Below are 21,817 nucleotides of genomic sequence, written 5' to 3' on the forward strand. Positions count from 1 at the left end.
TCCTGAGTGAGTTTATTCTGAGTTAGTTTATCCTGAGTGAGTTTATCCTGAGTTAGTTTATCCTGAGTTAGTTTATTCTGAGTGAGTTTATCCTGAGTGAGTTTATCCTGAGTTAGTTTATCCTGAGTTAGTTTATCCTGAGTGAGTTTATTCTGAGTTAGATTATCCTGAGTTAGTTTATCCTGAGTTAGTTTATTCTGAGTGAGTTTATTCTGAGTGAGTTTATTCTGAGTTAGTTTATCCTGAGTGAGTTTATCCTGAGTTAGTTTATCCTGAGTGAGTTTATCCTGAGTTAGATTATCCTGAGTTAGTTTATCCTGAGTGAGTTTATTCTGAGTTAGATTATCCTGAGTTAGTTTATTCTGAGTTAGTTTATCCTGAGTGAGTTTATTCTGAGTTAGATTATCCTGAGTTAGTTTATCCTGAGTTAGTTTATTCTGAGTGAGTTTATTCTGAGTTAGATTATCCTGAGTTAGTTTATCCTGAGTTAGTTTATCCTGAGTGAGTTTATTCTGAGTTAGTTTATCCTGAGTGAGTTTATTCTGAGTTAGATTATCCTGAGTTAGTTTATCCTGAGTGAGTTTATCCTGAGTGAGTTTATCCTGAGTTAGTTTATCCTGAGTTAGTTTATTCTGAGTGAGTTTATTCTGAGTTAGATTATCCTGAGTTAGTTTATCCTGAGTTAGTTTATCCTGAGTGAGTTTATTCTGAGTTAGTTTATCCTGAGTGAGTTTATTCTGAGTTAGATTATCCTGAGTTAGTTTATCCTGAGTGAGTTTATTCTGAGTGAGTTTATTCTGAGTTAGATTATCCTGAGTTAGATTATCCTGAGTTAGTTTATTCTGAGTTAGTTTATCCTGAGTGAGTTTATCCTGAGTTAGTTTATCCTGAGTTAGTTTATCCTGAGTGAGTTTATTCTGAGTTAGATTATCCTGAGTTAGTTTATCCTGAGTTAGTTTATTCTGAGTTAGTCTATCCTGAGTGAGTTTATCCTGAGTTAGTTTATCCTGAGTTAGTTTATCCTGAGTTAGTTTATCCTGAGTGAGTTTATTCTGAGTGAGTTTATCCTGAGTTAGTTTATCCTGAGTGAGTTTATCCTGAGTTAGTTTATTCTGAGTGAGTTTATCCTGAGTTAGTTTATCCTGAGTTAGTTTATTCTGAGTTAGTTTATCCTGAGTGAGTTTATCCTGAGTGAGTTTATCCTGAGTTAGTTTATCCTGAGTTAGTTTATCCTGAGTTAGTTTATCCTGAGTGAGTTTATTCTGAGTTAGTTTATCCTGAGTGAGTTTATTCTGAGTTAGTTTATCCTGAGTTAGTTTATTCTGAGTTAGTTTATCCTGAGTGAGTTTATTCTGAGTTAGTTTATCCTGAGTTAGTTTATCCTGAGTTAGTTTATTCTGAGTTAGTTTATCCTGAGTTAGTTTATCCTGAGTGAGTTTATCCTGAGTTAGTTTATCCTGAGTTAGTTTATTCTGAGTTAGTTTATTCTGAGTGAGTTTATTCTGAGTGAGTTTATCCTGAGTTAGTTTATCCTGAGTTAGTTTATCCTGAGTGAGTTTATCCTGAGTTAGTTTATCCTGAGTTAGTTTATCCTGAGTGAGTTTATCCTGAGTTAGTTTATTCTGAGTGAGTTTATTCTGAGTGAGTTTATCCTGAGTTAGTTTATCCTGAGTTAGTTTATCCTGAGTGAGTTTATTCTGAGTTAGATTATTCTGAGTTAGTTTATTCTGAGTTAGTTTATTCTGAGTTAGTTTATCCTGAGTTAGTTTATTCTGAGTTAGTTTATCCTGAGTGAGTTTATTCTGAGTTAGTTTATTCTGAGTGAGTTTATCCTGAGTTAGTTTATTCTGAGTTAGTTTATCCTGAGTTAGTTTATCCTGAGTTAGTTTATCCTGAGTGAGTTTATCCTGAGTTAGTTTATTCTGAGTGAGTTTATCCTGAGTTAGTTTATCCTGAGTTAGTTTATTCTGAGTTAGTTTATCCTGAGTGAGTTTATCCTGAGTGAGTTTATCCTGAGTTAGTTTATCCTGAGTTAGTTTATCCTGAGTTAGTTTATCCTGAGTGAGTTTATTCTGAGTTAGTTTATCCTGAGTGAGTTTATTCTGAGTTAGTTTATCCTGAGTTAGTTTATTCTGAGTTAGTTTATCCTGAGTGAGTTTATTCTGAGTTAGTTTATCCTGAGTTAGTTTATCCTGAGTTAGTTTATTCTGAGTTAGTTTATCCTGAGTTAGTTTATCCTGAGTGAGTTTATCCTGAGTTAGTTTATCCTGAGTTAGTTTATTCTGAGTTAGTTTATTCTGAGTGAGTTTATTCTGAGTGAGTTTATCCTGAGTTAGTTTATCCTGAGTTAGTTTATCCTGAGTGAGTTTATCCTGAGTTAGTTTATCCTGAGTTAGTTTATCCTGAGTGAGTTTATCCTGAGTTAGTTTATTCTGAGTGAGTTTATTCTGAGTGAGTTTATCCTGAGTTAGTTTATCCTGAGTTAGTTTATCCTGAGTGAGTTTATTCTGAGTTAGATTATTCTGAGTTAGTTTATTCTGAGTTAGTTTATTCTGAGTTAGTTTATCCTGAGTTAGTTTATTCTGAGTTAGTTTATCCTGAGTGAGTTTATTCTGAGTTAGTTTATTCTGAGTGAGTTTATCCTGAGTTAGTTTATTCTGAGTTAGTTTATTCTGAGTTAGTTTATCCTGAGTTAGTTTATTCTGAGTTAGTTTATTCTGAGTGAGTTTATCCTGAGTTAGTTTATTCTGAGTGAGTTTATCCTGAGTTAGTTTATCCTGAGTGAGTTTATCCTGAGTTAGTTTATTCTGAGTGAGTTTATTCTGAGTGAGTTTATCCTGAGTTAGTTTATCCTGAGTGAGTTTATCCTGAGTGAGTTTATTCTGAGTTAGTTTATCCTGAGTTAGTTTATTCTGAGTTAGTTTATCCTGAGTTAGTTTATCCTGAGTTAGTTTATTCTGAGTTAGTTTATCCTGAGTTAGTTTATTCTGAGTTAGTTTATCCTGAGTTAGTTTATTCTGAGTTAGTTTATCCTGAGTGAGTTTATTCTGAGTTAGTTTATCCTGAGTTAGTTTATCCTGAGTTAGTTTATTCTGAGTTAGTTTATCCTGAGTTAGTTTATTCTGAGTTAGTTTATCCTGAGTTAGTTTATTCTGAGTTAGTTTATCCTGAGTTAGTTTATCCTGAGTGAGTTTTTCCTGAGTGAGTTTATCCTGAGTTAGTTTATTCTGAGTTAGTTGATCCTGAGTGAGTTTATTCTGAGTTAGTTTATCCTGAGTTAGTTTATCCTGAGTTAGTTTATTCTGAGTTAGTTTATCCTGAGTTAGTTTATTCTGAGTTAGTTTATCCTGAGTTAGTTTATTCTGAGTTAGTTTATTCTGAGTTAGTTTATCCTGAGTTAGTTTATCCTGAGTTAGTTTATCCTGAGTGAGTTTATTCTGAGTGAGTTTATTCTGAGTGAGTTTATCCTGAGTGAGTTTATCCTGAGTTAGTTTATCCTGAGTTAGTTTATCTGGTTCTGTCTGGGTCGTGGTCGGTGCAGGATTTGTATAAATGAAGTGTTTATTTAAGGTGGATTTTTCTGGGAGGGATCAGCAGTAAGTCGTGTTTCTCAGTGTTTATAGTGAATCTGAACCCGGGCGAGTTTCTGATTCAGACTGATATCAGTTTTTTATTCAGAGCGCGGCCCATCCCGCCCCCAACAGCAGCCGTGAGGAGGTGATTACTCTGTGATTGGCTTCGGGCGATCAGGAAATATTATTTCTAAAGTTAAAATAATGTCGCGTGTTTGGAGAAACAGGAGCCTCGTCACTGTCTGAGAAGAGACTCGCCGCCTTCAGACCCAAACTTTACTATCAGCTCTTTAAAGAGTCTCAGCGGGAGAACCTCCAGCTCTCTCTTCCATCACACTCAGCCTGCAGAACCACAGAACCACAGAACAACAAGAACAGCAGAACCACAGAACAGCAAAACAGCAGAACCACAGAACAGCAGAACCACAGAACAGCAGAACTGCAGAACCGCAGAACCACAGAACAGCAGAAACACAGAACAGCAGAACCACAGAACAGCAAAACTGCAGAACCACAGAACAGCAGAACCACAGAACAGCAGAAACACAGAACAGCAAAACTGCAGAACAGCAGAACCACAGAACCACAGAACAGCAGAACCACAGAACAGCAGAACCACAGAACAGCAGAACCGCAGAACCACAGAACAGCAGAACCACAGAACAGCAGAACCACAGAACAGCAGAACCGCAGAACCACAGAACAGCAGAACCACAGAACAGCAGAACCACAGAACTGCAGAACCACAGAACAGCAGAACCACAGAACAGCAGAACCGCAGAACCGCAGAACCACAGAACAGCAGAACCACAGACCCACAGAACAGCAGGACCACAGAACTGCAGAACCACAGAACAGCAGAACCACAGAACTGCAGAACCGCAGAACCACAGAACAGCAGAACCACAGACCCACAGAACAGCAGGACCACAGAACTGCAGAACCACAGAACAGCAGAACCACAGAACTGCAGAACCGCAGAACCACAGAACAGCAGAACCACAGACCCACAGAACAGCAGGACCACAGAACTGCAGAACCACAGAACAGCAGAACCACAGAACTGCAGAACCGCAGAACCACAGAACAGCAGAACCACAGACCCACAGAACAGCAGAACCACAGAACTGCAGAACCACAGAACAGCAGAACCACAGAACAGCAGAACCACAGAGGACAAACACAGGCTAATTCCAACGTCTAGGTTTTTCCACAGACCGAGAGCCACAGAATCAGCCTTTAATCCAAACACATTAAATTAAACAGCTCTTAATCATAATCAGGTTATAACACCAGGTTTAACACAGCTAAACTGCACAGCACTCTCACTGCAGCATTTATACTCTCTTTAACCAATACATTCATATATCATGAGTTTCTATCTTAATTATAACTAAACTAAACTAACTAAACTAACTAAAGCTATAATCAAACATTTTAAATGATTATATTAGGCCTAAAGTTAATCTGATAAACATTTTGACACACAATCTTTATTAATAATGAGAGTTAAATGTGAGTCAGGTCCTGAGAGCTCTATAGAGTTAAATAACTGAATTAACTCTGAGCTGATGTATTTATTAGCTCATAATGGATTTTCTCTGTCGATAACGAAAACACACAGATTTGTAGATCACATTTTCATGACTTTTCCAAAATTTTCAACATTTCTCCCAAATTCCAAATAAAAATATTCTCATTTAGAGCATTTATTTACAGAAAATTAGAAATGACTGAAATAACAAAAAAGATGCAGAACTTTCAGACCTCAAATAATGCAAAGAAAACAAGTTCATATTCATAAAGTTTTAAGAGTTCAGAAATAATCAATATTTGGTGGAATAATCCTGGTTTTTAATCACAGTTTTTTTTTCATGCATCTTGGCATCATGTTCTCCTCCACCAGTCTTACACACTGCTTTTGGATAACTTTATGCTGCTTTACTCCTGGTGTAAAAATTCAAGCAGTTCAGTTTGGTGGTTTGATGGTTTGTGATCATCCATCTTCCTCTTGATTATATTCCAGAGGTTTTTAATTTGGTAAAATCAAAGAAACTCATCATTTTTAATGTTCTCTTATTTTTGTAAATATTAGAATTGTACTGAAGCTCATAATAAACTCCGGCATTGTTTATAACAAACCCTAAACATGAGCCGAACACCACCTCCACCCTCCACCCTCCACCCTCCAGCTGCTGAAACAAACAGACTAATCCACATCCATCAGCGTCTCCAGCTGGGGGAAATATCAGGAGCACATTAACGGTCAACAATAATTCAGTCCCAGCGCTGCACCGGTTCCACGAGCGCACTGAGGAGCTCCTGTTATTAAACCTGCAATTAGACACGTCCCTAAAGGTGCAGCGATGTTGCAGCAGGATTGCATAAGCAACTGATGGGACTGAATCTACAACCTTCAGGAAAGAGTTTCCCTCTACAGTAACGCCCTGTTTTTACACACGAGCCGAGAGGAACAACACCGCACAACAAAACACCAGCTGACTTTATTTATTTATTTTATTATATATATTATATAAATATATTTATATGAACAGCAGATGCCAAAATGATGAGCAATAACCCAGATTCACTTCACTTCTTCAATGTTTCTCTTTGAAGGGATTTTTTTTATCATATCTCTGAATCACAGTGATCCAGTGCTCTTTGATCCTCCAGAAAAGTTAGGAAAGTTTTATGGAGCTGCAGCAGAATTTAATCAGACGAAACCATCCGTTAATCTCCAACACAATCAGTGTAAATCTCAGCCAGAGCAGCGCAATCAGTTATTTAAACAAGCTGTGAAAAGACATGCTAATACACCACTGAGTAAAGGTTAGGAATTTAATTTTTAATAAAAAATAAACATTATTTGGCAGAAACTAAAGGTTAAAAATAATTAGAAGAAATAAAAACTTATAATAAGTTACAAGTATACTATTTTAAAAAAAATCTGCAAAGCTCAGTGTGTCTCAGTTCTGTCTCGGGTACAGTAGATGTAGATATATAAATGATTACAGGTGAGTCTGATGAGACACTGGGTTTTACCACAAGAGGGCGTAATAATGCCTCTACTGCTGTACATTAAAAGACTCTCAGAGGCTACTGCAGGGTAGTGCACCTCCTGGTGAGAGATCACTGACTGATGCCTCTACATGAAGAGTCTTTAGTAGGGCTGCAACGATTAGTCGATATAATCAATGTTGATTATTAAAATTTGTTGATTACAAATTTCATTGTCCATTAATAGTTAATGTGTAACAGTACAAAAAATGTACACAGTGCTGGTGACAAAAGCACAATGGACTCAACTTAATCTGTGTCTCCAAAAGAGGCGAAACACAACAGATTACATATTTAATCACTAAATATCAGAACTTTCCACATTTAAACATCATCTATACATTTAAATGTTTTAAATCTCATGTTCAGCTGTTTCTATTGTTTTTAGAGATGGTAGAAAGGATATGGCAGAAATAATCGCTGACTAATCAATAAAATAATCATCAGATTAGTCGAATATTACAAAAATAATCATTAGTTGTAGCTGAAGTCTTTAGAATCAGGTCCAGGTTCTTGTCTGGATCAGATGAGGACTGGGTTTGAGTATGGAGGCGTCTCATCCACTCCACTGATTATCTGATCTTATATTCAGACCAGAGACGACCTCATCCTTTAACTCTAATAATAAAAACACCAATATATCATAAACAATCATCCCACCCCAGAAACTCCTCGTCAAAAAAATGGATTTTTATAATAATTTATTACATTACATTTGAATTTCTATGAGCTTCATTAAACATCACATTTCTGATCATATTGTTCAGCCTGAAAAAGAGGTTTAAAAAATTGTAACAGTATCAAATTTTTAATCCAAATAGTAAAAGTAAAAAACTATTTGTCTTTTCAAGTTTCAGTAAATAACGTCTAATAACTTTAATACAAATAATATTATTGTTGTTTTAGTTTCTGTTAAAATCAATCATTTCAGGAAGACAAATCATTTTCATAACCTGTTTATACAACATGTCTCTGGACTGACAAATGAGGGGAGAGATATTTTTAAATGTGACCTCAGACTCTCTCACACCTTCACATGCAAAACTATGAATTTTTAAAATAAACCATTTTTTTACATGCTGACTGAGATAAAGAGAAACAGTTCTGACAGTGTTCGATTTCTCTTCACTGACTAAAATCAGACTGATAGAACTTCCTAATGCTCTTAAACCCCCCCTCCTGTCCTCTGAGTGTCATAAATAGAGGTTATTCTCAGTAAACAGCAGTGAGGAGAGTTTTCAGAAGATAACAGAGCAGTTTAGAGTCTGCAGAGTAAAACTGTTTAACAGAAGAACAAGAGAACTCAGTACTACTGGATCTGACTGCGTTTAATATCCTGTTTCTTTACAGATGTTCTACAGAATCATATAAAATAGATCTACAGCTTCACTGATGAGACTGACGTCGTCTGATTCGTCTGTAAAACACAGCTGAGTAACAACAGCAAGACCTTTCAACCAATAAAACATCCAGCATTTTATCAGCTCCCGGGAAAACAAGCTAAACGCTGTGTCCGAGCAGGGATTATATATATCAAAAAAATCATTTTAATGCGCAGTGGCCTTATGAAATCCTCTGAAATAATGACATCCATTCACATTACTGGACATTAAGACATAATAAAAAAAAGTTAATAGTGGTATTAAAATGAGTGATGGTGATATTTGTGTACAGTCACAAACGAGGAGCGCTACGTTCAGCAGGAGGATAATAATAATAATTTTACACGGAGAGAACGTCTCGTAAAAAACGTACAGACCTGAGGAGATAGAAGGTTTTGGTTTGAGTGGAGGAGAAGCGATGATGAGTTTATCATTAAACCAGAGAATATATTTACTGTAAATATATTTCAGAGCTCTGACTCTAAAACAGTAAAGGTCTTCAGCCTTTCTATATTTATTCCTGCAGGATCTCCGGATCGTTCCTCCGCTGAGGGTCCTGTCAGAGGAGGAGGGACCTGGAATTCATTAAGATCTGCTCCCGACCTTTATGGAAGTTTCAGGTGCCCACCTCTTCTGTCACCAGTTTGAGTTGAGTTCACTTAATGAATTTAAAGTCCTGCCTTAATTAACACTGACAGAAACCTGGCAACCAAAATAAAACCACTTCACAGTACAGACCAGCACCGACCAATCAAACGCTGGATATTATACAATTATTATAAACTGTTAGACGTGCAATAGACAATAAAACTCACTATAACTTCTGCTTTAAAATGCACAATTACAAAAAGCAGCACTCACTACTAGGGGTGGGAAAATGAACTTTATATTGATATTGCAATATATCTTATTACGTTTTCATTTGTGACACATTATCGATACGTAGAGTCAAATATAACTAATATATTTATGTAAAGACTGGTGCTCTAGACTCACTAAGACGCCCCCCCCCCCCCCCAACCCCAATTAGACTTATTAAAGTGAAGTACTGTATCTAACTCTAAAGTAGGGGAGGGCGATATGGCCCTAAAATAATATCACGATATTTCATGGTATTTTTGTGATAACAATACTCTTGATGTCTCTTTAACAAAACACTGAATTAAAAAAAAAATCAAGAATACACTACTGCAACAAAAGGAAAATTAAATTTTATTATTGCATATGATATAATATGATACGGTGCACCTCTAACTGAGATATTAAAAAATACAAGAATTTTATCAGATTTGTAACAGAAGTCAATAATCCAGAATATCAAGAGACTAATAATAATGCTCTACAAATATCTCCATCTACTCTAAACCCAACACTAAGACTCACCCTCGACCATAAACCTGATCCTAATCCTAAACTTAACCTTTTGACCCACCACGGTTCTTCATCCTGTTAAAAACTCCTGCTTTTAATATGAATTATTACTAAACACTTGGATTTCAATAAGCTTCTTTAAAACATCACATTTCTGTCTATATTGTTTGGTCTGTTAAACTGGTTTAAAATTGTAACAGTATCAAATTTCCAATCCAAATCGTAAAAGTAAAAAACTATTAGCTTTTTCAAATTTCAGCAAATAACTCTTAATAACATTAATAAAAATAATAATGATATGTTTTAGTTTCTGTTAAAATCAATCATTTCAGGAAGACAAATCATTTCCATAACCTGTTTATACAACATGTCTCTGGACTGACAAATGAGGGGAGAGATATTTTAAATGTGACCTCAGACTCTCTCACACCTTCACATGCAAAACCCATGCGTTATTAAAATAAACAGATTTTTACATACTGAGAGATAAATAAGACAGTGTTTGATTTCTCTTCACTGACTGAAATGCACTTAAACACATCACCACTTCACACTGAGTTAATCGCTAACTGCTAACTGCTAGGGGTGGGCGGTATAGCCCTAAAATTATATCACAATATTTCATACTATGAAACACTGAATTTAAAAAATCTATATTTCAAGAAAACACATTTTAATTAAATTAAATTTTATTACTGCATACAATACGATATGATATGATATGGTACACCCCTAATAAGAAATACAAGAATTTTATCAGATTTACAGTAACAGAAGTCAGTGATCCAGATTATCATGATACTAATAATAATAATGCACTCCATATATCTCCATATATCCAGGATTAAAGTGAAATAAATGATACTGGACAGATATAATCTGTCTCTAGTAGATATATAATGGGAAATGAGAACAGTGTGAATATTTATTTTGATAAAATTAGTATAAAAGTAGAACCCTGATTTGATAATTAGGGGTGGGTGATACGGCTCCATATTTCAGGGTATAATATCGTATATATTCAAAAATGTTTGAGATATTGTGTTTGATACGATATGGAACAGCCCTACTAACCGCTAACCGCTAACTGCTACGGTATTTCAAAAGTGGAACAAAACCGGGAGATAATTTGGGGACGGAGTGTAAAAGCAGTTCCAGCTCTTTGAGGCGGAGGATGGGCGTTACTGGAGCGTTTCTCGGTGGCGGTGGAGTGGTGGTGGTGGTGAATCGCTCTGAAAGGGTCTGAAAGGTGTAATAAGGTAAAATCCTTCAGGCGTCCCGGCGTCCCCTCCATAACTTCCCTCAGAGACCCGCAATTAAAAAGAAACAGCAGCAGAGATTCAGAGTTATTTTATGAAACGTCGCTGCCCTGTCCTCTGTGTCCTTTTGTTCCTCTTCTCTCTTTTATAAAATCACTCAGAGCTTCTTTAAACCACTTCTGAAAGAATCTCCCCTCTTTCATACGCCGCCCTTCAGCCGCAGCGGCGCGAGAGCGCTAAACCCTCGCGGGGTTTATGGTTACGATGCTTTATAAAGCTTTAAAGAAGAACAGAGACATAAAAACAACCACGAATTTACCACACGTTCCTCTCTGATACACCAGAATTATCACCAGCATTACATCAGATCCAGATCCAGATCTACCTACAGATCCAAATCCAGATCCAGATCCAGATCTAACTACAGATCCAAATCCAGATCCAGATCCATATCCAACTCCATATCCAACTATAGATCTAACTCCAGATCTAACTCCAGATCTCACTCCAGATCTCACTCCAGATCTCACTCCAGATCTCACTCCAGATCTCACTCCAGATCTAACAGGCGCACTGTACGAGGATAAACCGTCTATACTCAGCAAAGGACAGGTAGAACTGAGCCCCTTAAATAGGGCCAAACACAGCGGATTAGAATTACAGTGATTTGCTTCCTGGAAGTGTCATGTGCTGTATTGTGATTGGGTGTGATGTCAGTGTGTGGTGCATCCTGGGTAGTGTAGTCCAGGGACTGGAGATCGACAGTCTGCTGCGAAACATTTCAATTAATGGTGCAATCAGCTCTCAAACTATACTATATATATATACATATATATTTGACAATTGTAGAAAAACCCAGTTTTTTTCTCAGTCTACCAGTGTAAATAACAGTAACATTGGTAACTGTGGATATATTTCTCTATAATGAACCAGTTTATACCAAACCCCTGACATATAAAGAACAATTTAAGAACAATCCGTTAATGTTTTTGTGAAAATTAGCTTTGGGAGAATTTGGATAACGTTAGGTAATGTAGAGGAAGGTTGTGGGAAGGTTCTCTGTGTTAGCAGGTGTTTTACAGAACCTTTATTTTTAGGACTGTAGGCAGTTGAGGAATTGTGAAAATTATAAAATTGAGAAGATCTTAAAATATAATACTGATATCTCACAGAGACTCTCGCAGTTACTCAAATAAAACCACTATTTACATAATTTTATAATATTAAAATCACTGCAACCAACCAAGACCTGCTTCACAGAGAACTCTCATATTTCCTCCTGTCGCCTCTCAGAAGCCGAGTCTCCACAGCGGGGGGGCGGCGAGAGTCATCTTAATGTGTCATGAGAGGCTTACGAGTCTCAGCTCTCGCGCTCTCAGCTTCCTCTCGCGCAGTGAGGAAAAAATAGAAAGAGGATCTGATGCTGTTTACTTTAAAACCCAGCCGAGCGCAGAACCGAGAGCAGAACCGAGAATAGCAGAACCGAGAGCAACAGAACCGAGAGCAGAACTGAGAACAGAAACAAGAACAGAACCGAGAGCAACAGAACCAAGAAAAGAACCGAGAGCAGTAGAACCGAGAGCAGCAGAACCAAGAGCAGCAGAACCACAGATTACACATTTAAATCTTTAATACAATTAAAAGATTCAACTGTTACCAGATCTACCAGATCCTCAGGTCAAATCCCAGTCATGCAGCTTGCCATCAGCTGTCGGAGCCCTGAGAGAGCACAGTTGGGCTTGCTCTCTCTCTGGGTGGGTACAGTACAGTAGATGGCGCTCTCTCTTTCCCCTCATCACTCCTAGGGTGATGTGGATCAGCACAAGGCTGCATCTGTGAGCTGATGGGTATCAGAACCGAGTCGCTGCGCTTTCCTCTGAGCGTTAGCGCTGTGATGCTACTTGGTAATGCTACAGCATCAGCAGCAGCTCAAAAAGAGGCGGAGTCTGACTTCACATGTATCGGAGGAGGCGTGTGCTGGTCTTCACTGGTGTTGGAGCATCACTAATGAATTATTATTAAAAAATTAAAATATATCTACCATATTACAAATAAAATTGACCCAGAGTGAAAGTATTGGTGCTTTATCCCAATCTAACGTAACTAAAATGAGCAGAACTGAACTATAGTGAACAAACATGGAATTTAGAGCCACAGTCACCAGTCTGCTGAATGAGGTTAATGTAAATACCTCGTACAAAATATTGTGCAGAATAATAATATGAGGTGAATTTTAGGGCTGCAGTACTAAAGCTCTAAACTGTATTTTCTTATTTAAGGTTTAGTACAGTACAGGTTTTAATGCTGGAGGTTTTCTCAGGGTTATTTTAAGGTTAGTGAATAATTCCTGTGTAAAGATTACCCAGAATATAAATTTAACACGGCCGTATCAGAGTCACTGCGGAGGGTATCATTCTCTGCACTGTAATTATAGAGGTCCTATACGTGTTATATATGTATACGTCTATATATATCTATACGTCTATATATATATATAATCAGATATGTGTGTTTATAAGGAGGTGATGTAATGCTGGTGAATGTTGTGTATATGTGTCGGCTGCAGTAAATAGAGTAAAGTTTTTATGGAGAGAGGAATATCTATATGTAACACAGAAAAGCCCTCAGTGACGTTTCTTCTTCCAGTAGAAACCGACCAATGAAATTTTTATGACACGTCTGTAAAAACGTAACGACCCCGAATCTTTTTAACGTCACTTTTACACTACATCACTCCTGACAGCCGGCAGAGCAGAGCAGAGTTTACACTGAGAAAAGACTCTTACTATCCCTCTCTCATTCTACACCCCTCTCCATCTCTCTCTCTCTCTCTACATTTCTCTCTCGACCCCTCTTTCTCTCTCTCTCTATCCATCCCTCTCTCATTCTACACCCCTCTCCATCTCTCTCTCTCTCTACATTTCTCTCTCGACCCCTCTTTCTCTCTCTCTCTATCCATCCCTCCCTCTCATTCTCTCTCTCCATCTCTCTCTCTCTCTCTCTCATTCTCTCTCTCTTGGCCGTACAGAAGGTCATTCTTCACAATCCTCTTCTCTTCAGGTCGGCCTTGTTCTTCATCATCCATCATCACCTTCAGCCTCCCTGTTTATTATCATTCTATTCAGAGTCAGCGTCCAATTCTATAATTTATATTCAGAAATTTATGGGTAATTATCCCTCATTACTGTATAAAACAGATATAATAACTCATATATAACTCATCACTGAGATTTGGATCTGAGCAAAAACAAAATATTCATTACTAAATTACTACGTATGATGCCACTTAAGGGGATTCAATCAAACAGGTCATGTTTTAATGTTTTGATTCTTGACATAAGAAGTAGATGCACAGCGCTGTCTCTGTGTCTGTGTGAGTGACAGGCTGCTGCTGCCTGAGAAGCGCGAGGGGGAGGGGGAGGAGTCAACACTGGGTAACTGCATGACCTCCATCCACATGGTTGGGTACGTGCTTGTAAACGTGAGCACGTGTGGAAAGCTGTGCTCCTCAGTCCAGCACAGTTTAGCAGTGCAGATATTTCCAGTTACAGCTGAATTCACACTTTTAATCCCAGAAAAACAAACGCTCTTATTTACCTTTTAAAAAAGACATTTAAATGCTGATTAAAGGGCCGATTATTGTTTTTTTGCTGTTTTTCTCGGGTTTTGAGAACTTTGTGCTGATTCAGCTCTTGATTGGTCCGGATGCCAGACAGCACACACGCGGGGGGGCGGGGCTAGTGATGTCATGGACCCAGCGTTGTTTAATATTGTGCTATATACTGCAGAAAAAAGGACATCAGCGATGTATCATGTCTCCAGTATCGTGCAGCTCTACAGTGCTGTTTTATAAATGCTGGGTTTAAACTCGGATCTGTTCAGAACTCTGCAGTCGGTGGAAAAGCTCAGACACAGATGCCAGGATTACTCTCCCCAACCACACACACACACACACACACACACACTATACACACACACACACTATACACACACACACACACACACACACTATACACACACACACACTATACACACACACACACTATACACACACACACACACTATACACACACACACACACACACACTATACACACACACACACTATACACACACACACACTATACACACACACACACACACACACACACACACTATACACACACACACACTATACACACACACACACACTATACACACACACACACACACTATACACACACACACTATACACACACACACACACTATACACACACACTATACACACACACACACTATACACACACACACACTATACACACACACACTTCTGCTGAGGCACAGTTTAATGTTATTTATTCCTCTCAGTGACATCATCTAATCCATGACACTAAACCCAGGAGAACATCTGAATAATTAATTGGCTGGAGGCCAAGAACCAATAGTGTACCTGTCCAAAAGTATCCGGACACCCTTTATAATCTAATCTAATCTAATCTAATCTAATCTAAAAAACCTAAAGCTCTGACTGACAGAACAGAACCGTCTGGAGCCCCCAGACCCAAACCTCCCCACACCAGTATCCCCCCCCCCCCCCAGCTAACAGAGTTAACAGAGATGTTTTCCAAAGTTTTCAGGAAGTTCAGTCTGTACCGTTTTATAAATAATGCTGCAGAAATAACATAATAATGACATAATAATGTTTCTCATCACAACATTATTAGAACATTTCTTGCACAACAATCTCAACTAGAGAAATACTAACATTATACATTATATTAAAGTAATATTCGCAAAACTAAACATTAAAACACTGATAAGTGATGTTATAGAGAAACAGTCAATACTGTACAGTTTAAAAAGCTTAAATCAATATATCAATATATACACAATATAAAATATCATTATATAGTAATATCACAGCTGCTGTGGGTTACCATATATAAATGTGATTTATTTGAGATGACGGTGTTTCCTTCAGCTCTTTATATTTAAGACGAACGTCTCGACAACAAACAGGAAGAACAGCAGCGTTTACTGGTTAAATTCTCCATCAGGAAGAGACTAATTATCCAGCAAGAACCAGTGAAACACCAGCAACGTCACCACAACCCCCCAACCACCCCCCTTTACCTTTATAAACAACAATAAATCATCAACAAAAACAGAGACCCTCCACAGCAACCCCCCCCCCCCCCCCCCAACAAGGGATTCACCTCGACTAAACGACTAAAGAATACAATATTTTACTATTATATCACTGAAACATTGCGATTAAAAGCAGCCGGAGTAATACTGATTCAATAATAAACACTTAACTATTTACTACTTAAACTCTTTATATCATTTATGGTGTTAAATAAAAATGAACATTACAAAACATAATCAACATTATACTTTATTAAGGATTTATCATACTGTCACATATATAGTATATTTATATTTTTCTGAGATTTATCAAGATACGAGTATTTAGTCACATCATCCAGCCATAGTGCAAATAACTCACTGTAATGCCACTGAAGAACCGTATGTGAGTTGGGGTGATCCATATCATATTGTACACAATAATATCGCCAACTTTTTTTGAATAAATATGATATTATACCCTGAAATATGGAGCCATAACACCCCCCCCTAATTATCACATCAGGGTTCTTTTTACCTTTTTACTGTTTTTATCAAAAGAAAAATTCACACTGTTCTCATTTCCCATTATATATCTACTAGAGACAGATTATATCTGTCCAGTATCATTTATTTTACTTTAATCCTGGATATGTGGAGATATATGGAGTGCATTATTATTATTAGTATCATGATATTCTGGATCACTGACTTCTGTTACTGTAAATCTGATAAAATTCTTGTATTTCTTAATATCTCAGTTATTAGGGGTGTGAAATATCATATTGTATCATATGCAGTAATAAAATGTAATTTTCATTTTGTTGCAGTAACATTAGTGTATTCTTAAATATATATTTTTAATTCAGTGTTTTGTCATATTGCCAAGAGTATCGTTATTGCAGAAATACCATGAAATATTGTGATATAATTTTAGATCATTTTAGATAATAAAACCCTTAAATAATCATGTTAAACGTCCTTCACACTCGTTACAATACAAGTATTAAAGTGTGTTTCTCTGCAGAAGCAGAACCCGGTTATGGGTTTTCTGATTCGGGTCAGGGCCGGAGTCTCTCTGAGTTTCTGAGAGGACTTTAGCTGAGCTCAGATCAGCCGGTCCGGCCGGATTAAACGATTCGGACAGAGAGAGCAGATTAACCAACATCTGCACTTTTCATCTGTGAAACGCGACGCCAATCTCGTAGATGAGCTCCGTCCCGTTCTGACCGTTTCAGATCACCACCGTCACGCTAATCCCGCGTAACACACACCGAGCAGACGCTGCAGATTAAACATCCAGGAACAACCCAGACGCAAAAACCTCACAGAGAGAAGTTCAGTCTCCAGCAGAAACAACAACAATCATAAAGTACATTTACTCATGACTGGGTATTCACATATTCACTTCTCACAACTATTTTATAATGTATGCATATTTATATTTATAATATATATTATATGTATATTATCTATCTAACAACAACCATAATACCAGCAGCAGCAGCAGCAGCAGGAGAGTCAATATCAGAACTCAAACTGAATTAATGCACAAACTACATCAATATATCATATAAATATATACTAGAGTACAGACTGTAATAGAGCTGAGTAAATACAGCTGGAGTAAAGACATGTGAAAGTGATGTGAAAATACAGTGAATACAGTCTGACAGTTTATATATTTAAATGTATTTGTATATATATTTTATACAGGGACTGTTTCAGAGACAGGGATTAAGCCTAGTCTACAAAACATCCTGCAGGAAGATTTTCCACTGAAAGATTGAAACTGATCTATGATAAATCCCAGACCGTGAAACTAAACCACCGCGTATAAAAACAATAACTATTAAAACACCATTTTACTAGAGCGAAGAACCTCAATCTATAAAGAATCTTCTATACAGCAAAAACACGACAGTTACGAGTGAAAACACTACACTGCTACTATATACAACCTCTATAACACTAACAGTATAGAATCACAACTTTAAAACACTTTAATCTGAAATTTGATACGACAGCGTATGTATAAATAAATTTCTATAATAAAGTTAGTTATAATACACAGCTAATATTTTATGTTTAAAAAACGACGTAAGTGTTACAATCAAAAACTCGAGGTATAAATTCAAAACTAGTGTTGATTTACACTGATAAACCTGCTGTGTAACAAAATTAAAAAAACTAATATCACCAGTACTATCAGCAGTATTAATTTGTGTAGTAGTTTAATATTAACAGAAGATGTTTCAGAATTACATTAATTATTCAGTAGTAGGAGTTATTTATTATTAATTTCATTAGTAGTAGTATTAATAGTAATAGCATCGTTATTAGTAGTATTTGTTGTTTTATCATTACTAAAAAGATTATTATTAGCATTATAATTAAAGTAGTATTATTAGTATTGTCATTACTAGTAGTAGTATTGTTATTAAAAGCAGTTGTTGTTTCAGTATTACTATGATTACTATTAGTATTAAAGTAGTATTATTAGTAATATTAGTATTAGTTTTAGTATCAATATCTCTAACAGTAGTAGTATTATTATTGTTAGTAGAAGTAGTTGTATCAGTATCATAATATTGATTGCTAATATTAATATTAGTAGTGGTATTATCAGTATAGTAGTATGATTAGTATAGTAGTATTATTAGTAAAGCAGTATTATCAGTATAGTAGTGTTAATACAATGGTATGATTAGTATAGTTGTATTAACAGTATGGTAGTGTTATTAGCATAGTATTGTTAGTAATATGAGTATTATTTGTAAAGCCGTATTATTAGTATAGTAGTATCAATAGTAAAATGCTATTGTTAGTAATGAGTATTATTAGTAATATGAGCATTATTATAAAGGCAGTATTATTATTATAGTAGTACCAATAGTATAGTATTGTTAGTAATATGAGTATTGTTAGTAAAGCAGTATTGTGGGTATAATATTTTATTAGTAGCATTGTAAGTAATATGAGTATTGTTAGTAATATGAGTATTGTTAGAAATATGAGTATTGTTAGTGATGAGTATTGACAGTAAAGCAACATTATAAGTTTAGTTGTTATTAATATGATAGTGTTAATAGTATAGTAGCATTATTAGTAGTATTGTTAGTAACATAATTAGTGTTAGTAAAGTATTATGAGTATAGTAGTGTTAACAGTATAGTAGTATAAGCAGTAGTATTGTAAGAAATGATTATTGATAGTAAATCAGTATAGTAGTGTTAAGTATTAATATAATAGTGTTATTAGTATAGCAGTATTGTCAGTAATAAAAGTATTTTAGTAAAGCAGGTTTATAAGTATAGTAGTATTAATAGTAGTATTGTTAGTAATATGAGCATTATAGTTTAGTATGAGTATAGTAATAGTATTAATAAAGCGCGGTATTGTTGGTATAATAGTGTTTTTAGTATAGTATTATTAGTATAATAAGTATTAATGAAGCACAGTATTATTGGTATAGAAGTATTGATAGTAAAATGAGTATAGTTAGTGTAATTATGAATATTAATAAAGCGCAGTGAGGAGCGGGGCTGGTGTATCCGGTGGCCGGTTAGAAGCTCCTCTCCTCCCGCTCCTCCGAGTCTCAGCGCGCCGCGTCACTAACCCCCGCGCCTCCCCGCTCCTCCCCCGGGCTGAGCCGCTCCCCTGGCCGCTCTGCGCGCTGCTCTGGCCGGCGGCGGCTCGGCGCTGCCCCGCGGTCTCCGGGTCTCAGATACTCACTGTGCAGCGCGAGCTCCTCTCCTCCTCCTCAGGGCGCGCGGGCTGTTTCCCTCCGCAGCTCGAGCATCCGAACCGCACCGACCCCGCACACACACAACCCCGCACCGCACACACTGCACCGCGCCGCACACTGCCTCACACACACTCATACACACACATGCACGCGCGCGAACGCCCACACACACACACACACGCTCTCTTGGTGCTGGTGCAGGTGTCGGGAGCGGGAGCGCGCGGCGGCGAGGCTGCAGGGATTGAGCGCGTATCCCGCGCTCAGCTCGGGGAGGAGTCGCGCGCAGACTCCGAGAGGCGGCGCCTCCCACGCGCTCCAACCGGCGACGATCCGCGAGCGACCCAAATAAAACCCAGCCTGCGGTCCCGCAGCCCGGTCCGGTCCAACCAGGAGGATTCTGCTGTAGATCAGCAGCTCCGGATTCTGCAGCTTCTGATCTGATTTATTATACACTGAGGTACCGCGACTTGCAAAAGTCTTCATACCCCCTGAACTTCACCACATTCTATCATGCCCAATATTCATACATATAATGGCCCAATACCAAAAATGTAACTTTGTATCAACTCAAGACTTCTGAATTCTCCCAACTTTCACTTAAAAATAAATATTTGAGAGAAGATCTAGTTTTTTTTATATAAAAATGTTGACATAATTAAAAGGTTGGCAAATGTCTGATCTATTCACCACCAATGTAAAGAAATCTCTTCAATTCTCTACAATTTCACACCAAAAACACTATTAATTATTTTTTTCATCAATGGTATTAAAACTAGTGATATAATGTCTAATAGAAGTGCATTCATACACCCAACAAAACAAACAAAAAGTAGAAAATGGGTCTTTAACTATTGTTTTATATTATTTTTGACTCATCAGCAAAAAAACGGATTCACTTTCTGCTCACATCCTGTAACACAAACATCTAATCACAATTAATCACACTGATCACCAGTACAGATCAATAACTCACAGTGTGGAGTCATTGATTAATAAAACAGCAAAACAACAGCACTGCTAATCTCCAGGTGATTTACTTCCTACCACCTAACCTCCTACACCCCAAACTTCTACCCCCCAACAACCTCCTACCCCCCAACAACCTCCTACACCCCAACAACCTCCTACCCCCAACAACCTCCTACCCCCAACAACCTCCTACACCCCAAACTTCTACACTCCAACAACCTCCTACACCCCAACAACCTCCTACCCCCCAACAACCTCCTACCCCCCAACAACCTCCTACCCCCCAACAACCTCCTACCCCCCAACAACCTCCTACCCCCCAACAACCTCCTACACCCCAACAACCTCCTACCCCCCAACAACCTCCTACCCCCCAACAACCTCCTACCCCCCAACAACCTCCTACCCCCCAACAACCTCCTACCCCCAACAACCTCCTACCCCCCAACAACCTCCTACACCCCAACAACCTCCTACCCCCCAACAACCTCCTACACCCCAACAACCTCCTACCCCCCAACAACCTCCTACCCCCCAACAACCTCCTACCCCCCAACAACCTCCTACCCCCAACAACCTCCTACACCCCAACAACCTCCTACCCCCCAACAACCTCCTACCTCCCAACAACCTCCTACCCCCCAACAACCTCCTACCCCCAACAACCTCCTACCCCCCAACAACCTCCTACACCCCAAACTTCTACACTCCAACAACCTCCTACCCCCCAACAACCTCCTACCTCCCAACAACCTCCTACCCCCCAACAACCTCCTACACCCCAACCTGTTACCCCTCAACAACCTTCTACCCCCCAAACGTTTACCCCCAACAACCTACTACCCCCAAAATTTTACCCACAACAACCTCCTACCCCCAAAAACATTCGGCCCCCAACCTTTTACCCCCAACAACTTACTACCCCCCAAAAACACCTACAACCTTCTACTTCCCCAACTTTCTACCCCCAAACTTCTACCCCAACAACCGCCAACAACCCCCTACAACTTTCTACCCCTCAACCCCCCCCTTTCTCATCATGGTGATGCTGTTCACTGTTTTTAGTGAAGAGCAGGATCAGCAGGATCTCTCTCTCTCAGGAAGGAGGTGTAGTAGTGAGCTCTGAGATGTACATTATCTGATGAAATATTTATTCTCTTTAATGAGAACACATCCGTCTCCAGTGGGAGGAGCAGAACTTCTCCATCTCTCAGTACCGTTAGAGTACTCAGTGTAACTCAGTGGATGGATGTGTAGGTGTGGTGTGGACGGGGGTCTGCGGGGTCTGCAGGTCAGAGAGAGTATCTTAAGCCTCTCAGTGAGAGTCCTGATCAATAGCGTGAGCTTATT

General features: G+C 38.0%; 2 protein-coding genes across 2 annotated transcripts in view; one reads left to right on the plus strand and one right to left on the minus strand.

The window, feature by feature from the left end:
- cntn4 (contactin 4) overlaps positions 1-19,738 on the minus strand; it is a 151,090-nt gene extending 131,352 nt beyond the window's left edge. The window contains exon 1 of the mRNA XM_049479461.1: positions 19,486-19,738. The gene's annotated coding sequence lies outside the window, so the exon portion shown is untranslated. The remainder of the gene's footprint in view (positions 1-19,485) is intronic.
- Positions 10,560-21,513, plus strand: LOC125802241 (uncharacterized). The gene is made up of 3 exons (XM_049479622.1): positions 10,560-10,625; positions 19,700-19,900; positions 20,500-21,513. Exons 1-3 carry the CDS (start codon positions 10,560-10,562, stop codon positions 21,511-21,513), a joined length of 1,281 nt encoding a protein of 426 aa, XP_049335579.1.
- Positions 21,514-21,817: the final 304 nt, after the last annotated feature.

Source organism: Astyanax mexicanus, chromosome 5 (genome assembly GCF_023375975.1).
Source record: "Astyanax mexicanus isolate ESR-SI-001 chromosome 5, AstMex3_surface, whole genome shotgun sequence".
Classification (NCBI taxonomy): Eukaryota; Metazoa; Chordata; class Actinopteri; order Characiformes; family Acestrorhamphidae; genus Astyanax; species Astyanax mexicanus.

Bases quoted from the DNA above. Each gene is read 5' to 3' on its own strand.
- LOC125802241 (XM_049479622.1), top strand. From the start codon at position 10,560: ATGGGCGTTACTGGAGCGTTTCTCGGTGGCGGTGGAGTGGTGGTGGTG. The intron at 10,626-19,699 runs GTCTGAAAGGTG...GTGCTGGTGCAG, and splicing joins TGGTGAATCGCTCTGAAAGG to GTGTCGGGAGCGGGAGCGCG. The intron at 19,901-20,499 runs GTAGATCAGCAG...TTAATAAAACAG, and splicing joins CCAACCAGGAGGATTCTGCT to CAAAACAACAGCACTGCTAA.